Genomic DNA, 10,508 nt, shown 5'->3' on the forward strand with positions numbered 1-10,508 from the left:
CCCCCCCCTCTCTCTCTCTTTCTCTCTCATGAAGAAGGCTTGTTTTGCTCCGCTTTTCCATTTACCTTTGTTCCGTGGAAACACACCTACAACATCAACAAATGAAGCACCATTTAAATTGTGAATGTTCGAGGATTACAAAAGTGCAATTTATATATTATAATGTATGTTTAAATATGACATTTCTGAAATGACAATTTCAAATTGTAATAAGTGTTGCACCATTTTAACATTTTCTGTTAAAACATCACTATCAAAATGATCTCAGTGGAGGAGAGCTATCCACTTATATAATGTGAGGTGTGCAAACAAAATGAGTTACTTCTCGTTATCCATGAATGGAGATGTCAGCCAAAAATCAACACAAGGGTCATATTTGTAGACTCTAAACCAATGCCATTCTCTTCAAGTTTAACATGTCTTTTGTCATTTCAAACTGAAAAATTGTAAAACTTCAACCTATAAATTTGATGTTTCTATTTCCATCGGTCTAAAATCTGGGAAGTAACTCATTTTGTCAGCACACTTCACTAATGGTTTCTGAAAGCATTGTTATATATTTATTAAGAACAGTTCTTCTTTATACCACAAAAAGGCTTAGGCCCACTCGCGAGTAGGGCTCGGAGAAGAGTTTGAAACGAACATTTAGCTAGATCTATGTGTGAAACTGTTCATTCTTTCTAAAGAAAGACATTGCGATACATTATATTGTACTAAAAACAAACCATTTCATCAACGTCTTTCAGTCGAACAGTGAAGAATTCCTCAATTTCCGGTAAATTGTCGTCTCTCACAACAAAACTGATGAACTTTGAAGTTTCTCCTGGAGCAAAAGTCAAGCTGCCATCTTTGCCAGTAAAATCGGAGCTGGAGTGGGCACTTTTGCTTGAGAAGGAGAAACTAACAGTAACTTTTTTATCTATAGGTCCAATAGTTCCAATTCCATCCTCTGCTACGCCTCTTGTGACCTCAATGCTCACAGTTTTGTCCCCGGGCCCCTCTTCAAAACGATACTGTGCCTGCAACAAAACAAAGCATCAAACAATACGGAGAAAAGATTACAGGAGTGTCTAAAAACATACATTTACAATTCCAAAAATGATTTCACTTCAAAGTCCAATGGCTTTTGAACAGGTTTAGACACTTTTTACGGAGAGGACGGAAACGCACGTTCAGCGTTCAGTTAGTAAAACGGGAACAAAATTGATACCAAGACACAAACCTAATCTAACACGTTTTACATCTGTTTTAATGACGTGTAGATTTTTCTAAGCCTGGTTTTGATTGTCCACAAATACAGAAGTGCCCAGGCACACGTGATAGACTCTGTGGGCAAATATTCGCCTTACAGAATTCTTAAACTTAAACACTAAGATCTAGATTATATCTAAATGTTAAGGTTGAAACGCTTGGGCTTTTACTAACAAAAAATATATGTCACTGTCAACGCATATACAAAGTTTAGACATATCACAGTAAGCTAATGCATGGAGAAAGCAATGGAGAAAGGTTTGTAACAACAGCAAGTCAAATAGCAGGAACGGACTATATGTACCAGTGACACACTGCACCAGACATATTATCTTCATCCAATGACAAGATAATCCCTTTGATCAACAACAGCACAGATGTGTGCTGCTGAATTTGTAAGCTCAATCATTTTTGTTATTCATGCAAAGTCATATTTCTCATAAATTGTAACGATTGTGTCCGAACCACACTTCTTGTAAAAGATAAATCTTTCTCCTTGTACAGAGGATTTTATGAAAGCCTAATCTGTGGTACCCAGACCTCTATCGTATTCCATTGCTGGCTTTGATTTCTCCTTAATCAATTGTGTCCAGACCTGTCATCACGCAGTATGTAGGCCAGTATTCTTCAACCGAAATAAATTCCGCACTAACCAAACACACCAGATCACAACAGATAGTCTTTCAGTGCATGAGACACCAGGTGCTGATTCAATCAGCAATATAAATTATGAACTACCAAAGGCTCAGTCAGGCAGTTGAGAGGGAGCGTATTGAAAAATTTTTTATTCAAATTTGCATTGTGTTTTGGAGGAAATTAACCAATTCAGAACGTCAAGAGCAGCTGTTCAAAATCTAGGATTTCTCAATAAATTCAAGATTGATAATATGTCAGTTGACAGAAAGAATGAGGGGGGGGGGGGCTGGGAGGAAAAGAGGGCAGTGAGTATGAGCATACATATTATTTTGTACTGCGCTATTCAGTGCGAGCATGCTCGCATGTTCATGCAAGTTATTGAATATACTCGCGCACATGTGTAAGAATGTTAGTGTTTATCAGTATAACGTCCTTGTTTGAGTAATATAAGGACTTCCAGAACTAGTTTTCAAGCAGCATAAGTAGTTGTGTAGACGGTATATTTGTCACAGCAACAATTATATTGTTAACAAAATGCCACTCTCCGCTTTACCTGTGAAAATTTCAAAGGAGCATCATTCGCCGCAATGATAACTTCAACAGCACGAGGGTCAACCTTGGCATTCCGACTGGCAGATGTTAGCCTGACAAAGAAACTCTCATTGTCTTCTGGCTCCTGTTTCGACGTTGGAAACATAAAATAGTACATTAGTGGGTATACATGTACTAATTGTACTTCTAATCTCAATGCTGAAATGGTACTTGTCTCACACAAAAAACAACAAATTTCCACACCTACTTTCACTTCCGACCATCATCATTACTAAACAAACAAAAAATATAATATGCGTTAAGATTCAAATTAGATCAATGTTTATCTTTGTGTTCCCCTTCCCGCCCTTTTCTCCCAATAACAAAAATTATGTCTTTTCAATAACAAACGTACCGCTGGTCTTAAAACAAAAGCAACAAATAAACAGACAGACGGACAAACAAACAAACAAACAAACAAACAAACACATCGTCAATGATTAAATAAATAAATAAAGCCTTACCTCGTCAATACGAATCTGCAGTGGTATGTTTGCCTCTTTTACTTCAGGTTGAAAAGTGATTGATCCCGACACCGGCAGTATGTCGTCACCCAGCAGTCCAGAGTCGCTGGTTGAATTCACCTGGACATCACAGGAGCAAATAGTTCACACAGAACGGAATACATGTACCATAATTATCAAGTACTAATTATGAAACTTTTCCGAATATAGACAGTTAAATGGATACTCAAAATGTCATCATGTGCTCTAAGAAATGATATAATAATATTTTCAAACTACATCGAGCATGAAAAAACTGCTTGAGGTCACATAATGAGTTCCTCGACGTATTTTCAAGCTCACCTGATGCACCGACTTGTTATAACCGCAAAACCGGTTGTTGTTTTTTCTTCTTTGCAGCAACATCATTGACTGGACTTAGTTGTGTGTTTATAAAACAGTTGTATATAGTACCAGGAGCAGATAACAAAAACTAGGCTGAGCCTATTATAGGATTGCGCCCATCCTTAGCAAAAGCAAAAGTCTTTACGAAGATTAAACAACCAGTGTACTGATGCCTGTATACCAAATACAAAACAGTAGAAAAAGTGAAAAGGTAAACTATTATTAATTTATTGTAAGATCTAGAGATTTAAAAAAAAAAAAAAAAAGATCCAGCGCTCCAGCCCCTGTCAAAATACATTCTAAAGAATTGTTGGCCGTCACCAATGAGCCCAGCATACCAATATTGTGAAGAAAAAAAGACATTCATTGTATCCAAACACTTTTAGACAAGAATAAAATCATGTTTTCACAGTTATACCTAGAACCTGCTCTAATTTATTTGAGAAGGCTTCATGTATTGGATCCATCACAAACAGTTTTACAATAAATGAAATTAAAGCATCCATGATGTCTTGAAATACCGATTGACAAATAATTACTTTTAAAAACTTACCTGAAAGTTAACTTCCACAGTTTCAAAATAAGCAACTTGTCGCTGAATCTTGACATTGGCAATATATGTGTAGCTTCTCTCCTTAACAATCATCGGGGAAGGCTGAAATAAAGTTCATTTGTTTTAGTAAGGTTTTACGGCGCTCGCAACTGCGTAAAGTCATATGAGCGCCAAGGGGTGGATGCAGAGAAGTCCAAACGGGGAATTAGGCTTACTCTGCTCACCTCTCTAGCCTCAAAAGCACAAAGTCTGCTTCGACTATCAAGGCACCCCGTAAATAGCAGTTCACAAAAGAGTGGCAAACATACAAAAGAAGTAGAGGCAAAAAGTATATAGTAAGAATGAGGAAAGAAAAAGCAGCAGTTCCCCCTGTGTTGTTCCGGCACAGTATGAACGTGACACTGATAAATCAGCGCATTTACAATTGTACTGTACATTAGAATATGTGAATATCCCCCTTTTGGGAATAGCTTAAAGACACTTCAGTCAGTAGCACTGCCCTGAGGGGGTGGGCAACATGTACAAGTCGCGGGCCAGATTGAGAGGTTCCGAGCTTTCTCGCGGGCCAAGGCAAGAGAAAATTGAATCGAATCGGCTGAAACACTAAAGCTTTAAAAAGTAAGATTCAAACTGACACTATGACATATGTCACTCAGGGGCATTTTATGAGATAAAATATCAGACCTATTGCTTCCTACTATGCCGGAAATTATTGATTTTGATCTTCAAGACCGACCGTCTTTTTAAAAATTAATGATCAACTCACCACAAGCCACATTCATTATTAATTACTAGGTCGACCCGCGGGCCAGATTGAAACTATTCGGGGACTGAATTTTGCCCATGCCTGCTATAGACATGACAGTAACACGTTATTGTATTAGTCTTCACAAAAAGTTAGGACCACACTTGCAAAAGTGCACGCAAAATAAAAACCAGCAAATCAAATTATTCCTTCTTAGGCGTACATTGAAGTCATCAATCCATAAGTGGGAAAAAAAGAAATTTCATCACAATCGAAACCAAAAAGCGTAATTCCCAGCGCTCAAAGGGACCCACACTCGAAATTAAATATCACAAAAGAAAGGGTCTCAAAAAGTCTCAGCAATATCAAAGAAAACGACCAGTTTAAGTTCGTGAATATCAACGGAATTGTCAGAAGCGCGTGTGCCCACAATTCACGACAAGGCAGAGGTCTGGACTGTTGGCTGGCCAAACCATGCAGGTAATCTCCCCCCCCCCCTCCCCGCAGCACGAAGACGTTGTCGGCCCTGGACCTGTGTTGTCATGAAGGGCAGCAGCAGGCCCAATTTGCTGCAGCACTGGGACGACCAGAGGTCGAAGGATCTCCTGTAGATACCGCTGCCCTGTCAGGATACCGTCGACATGGCAAAGGGGGGTTCTATGATGCCTGCTACCCCCCCCCCCTTCCAAAAAACAACAATAAAATTAAATTGAGCTGTCTCCAAAAGTGACCACTTTTTGAACAGTATTGGCAGCAAGCTGCTCCCGTGGACGCCTCCAGATGCTGGTTCGGCCATCACTGAGTGTCAGGAGAACCAAGATTCCTTAGTAAACAGGATCTCTGTCCACTTGGCACGTGTCCACCTCTGGTGCGCAGTGCACCATATAATTTGACGGTTTTCTCGCTGGTTCTGGGTCAGCTTAGGTTTTCTGACTGTACGACGCGCACGAAGGTTGACGTTATGAAGGCGACTGCGTATTGTCTGCGAACTGGCTGTGGTCTAGGTGGCAACTCGTAGACGTTGCCTGATGACGCTGGTTGAGCTAGTCCGCTGCTGTATGGCTTGACGTTGGATGTAACAGTCCTCTCTTGCTGTCGTTTTCTTTGGACGACCCGTGCAAATCCGCTCCTGGACTCTTCCTGTCACCGCGAACCGCTGCCTCAGCCGTATTATGGCGGAGTGTGATACCTGAAGTCTGCGTGACATTTCGCGTACACCAACTTCATCTTGCAGCAAGGCAATTGCCCAGATCCAGTCGAAGTCGTTCAACTTTTGTCATGGTGGCATGTGGCTTGGCGTGGTAATACTGTAAAACAGAGCTGAAACGGCAGCTTATGTAGGCTGACAAGTGAGCACAGTTTATAGCCAGGGGTGCATTCTTGCACGTACATCTTCGTTTTTTCCATGTAGAAAGTCCCAGGTATCGCTTACTGACGTTTGAAACTGGGTCCAGTTTTGCCGAAATTGCAGATTTTCTTATACGCCAAGCTTGCTACATGACGCGCACGTGCCACCCACACAGTAGTTATCGTATTCACTATTGACCCCTTAGCCTTGCTACCGAATTTCACAAGATAAATCTGATTGCTTTTTTTAGAATGGTTCTTTGAAAATACTGCCTATTATCCTGACTGGTCCTTAACTTTTTGTGAAAACTGTAGATTCGTTTTAAAGACATAGCCTACCTCACTGATAAGATATGGGACGTGAGAAACATAATGCAAAGCATTGTGTGAAATACAGACGTAAAGTATAACGTGAAATTTTACCTGATTAAAGTCGTTCTGAACCGACAAGTCGCTACCCTAGAGTTACACAGTTCCATCTGCTCAGCACAAGGTTTTGAGAAATTTGACGTCAAAAATGTTGAATACCACTTGTCAAGCTATTTCGAATGCAATTCTTTGAATGTCTACATAACGACTCAAGAGTTTTACGATTTTGATAGAGCAGATACAACATTCGGTTTCTGGCACTATGGTCTTAGTACCTTAAAACCTTTTTTACTGAATTCCATAAGCTACACTTCTCAAAGTAACAAAGATGGTACAGCAGCTTAATTAAACAAAAAATAATCTTTTCATTACCTCATAATTTCTCTTCACAGTTTCAGCAATTAAACACGTAATCAGTCACGGCATTATTATTAATAGTATGTCAGTGTTTAAGCGCTTATTCTAAACATGGCACATTGCACTGTGTATGCTTCCCAGAAAGTTGAGATGGATTCAGAATGCTACCAGGTCTGCTGGCGTAATAATATAGTAAAGGGCACAGAGGTTGCTGTTCAGTGTGAATTTGTGCTATGCAAATGCTATTTATTTTTAATTTATTTATTAAGTTATTTATTTATTTATTATTATTACTAACCTGAATCAATACGAACACCCCATAAGCATCATCGCTTGCTGCAATAGTCACCCGCAGTCGACTATTCGCTCCTATTCGAACATTTGGGTCGAACACGTACATCCTGAGGGTAAATATCTCCTCGCTCTCAGGAATGTCGTCATCTTTGACGGAAAATGACACACTCGTCAACCCCGAGCTACCAGGCTCAAACTGAGCTACTTGACTCACACCGGCAAAGTCGCCTTCTCTGTCATTCTCAACCTGGAGAAATTAAAAGTATAAAGAATGAATCTGACAAGCAACTTTACCAGGCTAGTTTACTGCATAAAATATAGGAATCAGTCACAATTTTAGATTTTTAGTAAAAGTTTTACCATCACTTGCAACACAATTAGGTCATATTAGAAGTCCCGAAGACTAGAAGTGTTACTATAGAGAGTAACAAACACAAAAAGGGAGAGATAAGGAAGATGGGTGTTTAATAGGACAGAAGGAGCAAACCACACACGAGCACCCGCCAACCACCCACAGTCTAAAAGCAAAATGACGATAAAAAGGCAAGATGAACGTAGGTACAAGAGATTGAAGACAAGAACACACACAAAGATACTTTCAGATTATCTGAAAGCCTACTTCCTCAACACATTTCCTCTCTCTACATCACATCCATCCAAAATATTCATCCATGATTCAACGTCATAGCTTAAACAATCCAACAACAACAACAAACTCTTCAAGTATGGTAATGTCTTCTAACTAAAAACGGCTACCACTAACCACAACAATATTAATTAAGTTCATTGTGTTTTCCTACCAAAATGCAAAACGCCGTTTTGAGGATGTTTTTTGAGAACTAAAACAGCTTCCACAATAATAAAAAAAAAGGTACACATAACAACAATGTTTCTTCTGTTTAAAAAAAATGTTTTTCTTACTATTATGCAAAACATTGCGGGTGTTTCATAATCTTCAAGTATTACATGTATAAGGCTTTTTATTGACTAAAACAATCACCACTAATTACAAAAATTATGATGACGTATGACTCCTGCAACGGTCAATGAAACCAATTCTGGCAGAGATGAATTTGCCACATTTTTAGCTTCATTTCCATTGGGCTAGTGGATGTGCGCAGCTTGTCCGTTGTTGTTTGTTTTTTTTCGGCTTTTTAAATTTGAGAAGCCTCATGTGACTTGCCTTTTTTGTGTGCGCCAACTAAATAATAATAATAATAATAATAATAATAAATAGCATTTATACTGCGCATTTCCATTTCCTAAAAGATGCTCAATGCGCATTACAATGAAAAAGACATCACATCTTAAAAATTAATCGACACAAATGTGTACGTAAAACAAAGTATTATACATATAATATAAATGCATATGTGTAAAATGTTATACCAGAAAAACAGTCTCGCAGTGAGGTTGAAAATGTGTTCACTAAAAATATACAATGCAATATAAATTCACGAACAGTCAAAATACAGTTGAAACGTGAGTAACTAGAAACATTCATTAAAACATTAATTCTATACAGATAGAAAAACATTTCCACTCTCTCTCTCTCTCTCTCTCTCTCTCTCTCTCTCTCTCTCTCTCTCTCTCTCTCTCTCTCTCTCTCTCTCTCTCTCTCTCTCTCGTGTGTGTGTGTCTGTCTGTCTCTCTCTCTCTCCCTCTCTCTCTCTCCCTCTCCCTCTATCTCTCTCTCTTTCTCTCTCCCTCTCTCGCTATCTCTCTCTTTTCTCTCTCTTTTCTCTCTCTATCTCTCTCTTTTTCTCTCTCTCATTCTCACTCGCTATTTCTTCAGTCTCACAGTCTGGCATACACATGCATATATATCACAGTACATCATTATGACAGGTATGCTTTTGTGAATAAAAAATGCTTCAGCTGATTTTTGAAAATGGAAATTGTTGGGGCACATCTTATTTTATATGGGATTTCGTTCCATACCTGGGGACCAAAGAACAAAAAGGAACGCTCGCCGTATGTTTTGTAGTTTTGTTTTGGAGTTTTAAGAATTAGATTGTCAGAGGCTGATCTAAGGGCTCTAGGTGGATTATATAATTCCAGGAATGTTTTAAGATAAAAAGGTGCACTATCATTTATACATTTAAAACAGAGAACGGCAGTTTTGTATTTAATCCTTTCTTTTATTGGCAGCCAGTGTAGTTCTTTCAGAATTGGTGTTACGTGAGCTGATTTCTTTTGTTTCATTATCAATTTTGCTGCTTGATTTTGAAGTACTTGTAACTTTGATAGTTTTTCGGATGTCAAACCGGACAAAATAACATTACAGTAATCTAACTTTGATAAAATGAGTGTTGTTACAAGTGTCTTGGCTGCTGCTTTAGTTAAATAATTTCTTACACTGCCAATTTTCTTAAGCTGAAAGTAAATACTTTTGCTGAGCTGGCTTATTTGGGAGGACATAGACAGATGCTTCCCAGAGGACGGCTCAGAACAGAAAACACAATAATATGTACTGTTATTTGTACATTTTTTTACAATTTTGAAATCAGACGTTCTTACGACATGGCCAGCCCAGAGGAGTAGAGTCCTTTTAAGCTTAGGAAATAGTTTGGCATTCATCTTTCAGCCTACAAGACATTTAATTTATGTCTGGTATTTTATCCTACAATTTGACGTCGAGAACTCTTTTGAGACACCCCATGCTGAAATGATTAAACGTATTGGTGTGGCCCTGGTACAATCTCCGTATCTCAGCACCGTGCAAAAAGAGTTGGTGGGACAACAGCATTGTAGACTTTTAACTTTGTCTTAACTACCGACATTAACAATTCCAAGTTCTCTCACACTACATCATATCTGCCTCAAATTAAAAACGAAATTAATGGGGAGGGGGGAGGAAAAGGAGGGGGGGGGGCTCTCTCAGGGAAATAAACCATCAGGAGTTATGACTGTTGCAAAATGACGTAGATAGATTACGAGGTATACCCCCAGACACTCTTAACTACAAAGACTAACCATTCCAACTTAAAACCATGATTAGTTGTAGCTCTGGGGTCACGATGTGTCACCACCGGCGCTGGTTAAAAATATGTGACTTCGTTTTTCAGTTTAAATAAATTCAACATTTGCTCCTTCTGTTTTCTCTTTTGTTTTTGTTTTGTTTGTTTTGTTTGTTTGGTTTTGTTTTGTTTTTGTTTTTTAAATTCTCTTTTTTTACAAGACACTTCTCATTTCTTTTCTTTTCCTTTATGTAGGTGTTTTACGTCCCCATCGACACAATATATACTACATAGAAGGCGGATTTCGACCCTGCCTGTCAGGGCCAAACCCGGGCTGAGAGAGACAAAACGTCCCAGCAGTTACAAGACCGAAATCAAGCCATTCCCTAAATTGTCATCTTGTCTGTTCTATAAAATAAGAGTTGAGTTTGAGTCTGGATTTCTATTTATTTATTTATTTATTTATTTATTTATTTATTTATTTATCTATTTATTTATTCCTTTATTTATTCATTTATTCATTTATTTATTTATTTATTTATTTATTTATTTATGTT

At 38.4% G+C, this 10,508-nt stretch overlaps 1 protein-coding gene across 1 annotated transcript in view; it reads right to left on the bottom strand.

Moving 5' to 3' along the window:
* The window catches only part of LOC101854392 (adhesion G-protein coupled receptor V1), a 108,504-nt gene extending 101,318 nt beyond the window's left edge, over positions 1–7,186 (bottom strand). Inside the window, exons 1-6 of the mRNA XM_035968175.1 lie at positions 6,996–7,186; positions 5,157–5,246; positions 3,880–3,981; positions 2,943–3,062; positions 2,441–2,653; positions 726–1,019 (exon numbers count right to left, since the gene is read on the bottom strand). Of these exons, the coding sequence (XP_035824068.1) occupies positions 726–1,019; positions 2,441–2,653; positions 2,943–3,062; positions 3,880–3,981; positions 5,157–5,246; positions 6,996–7,097 (921 nt within the window). The 5' untranslated portion in view covers positions 7,098–7,186. The remainder of the gene's footprint in view (positions 1–725; positions 1,020–2,440; positions 2,654–2,942; positions 3,063–3,879; positions 3,982–5,156; positions 5,247–6,995) is intronic.
* Between the last annotated feature and the right edge of the window lie 3,322 nt (positions 7,187–10,508).

This window comes from Aplysia californica, unplaced genomic scaffold, assembly GCF_000002075.1.
Source record: "Aplysia californica isolate F4 #8 unplaced genomic scaffold, AplCal3.0 scaffold00043, whole genome shotgun sequence".
NCBI classification, from domain to species: domain Eukaryota; kingdom Metazoa; phylum Mollusca; class Gastropoda; order Aplysiida; family Aplysiidae; genus Aplysia; species Aplysia californica.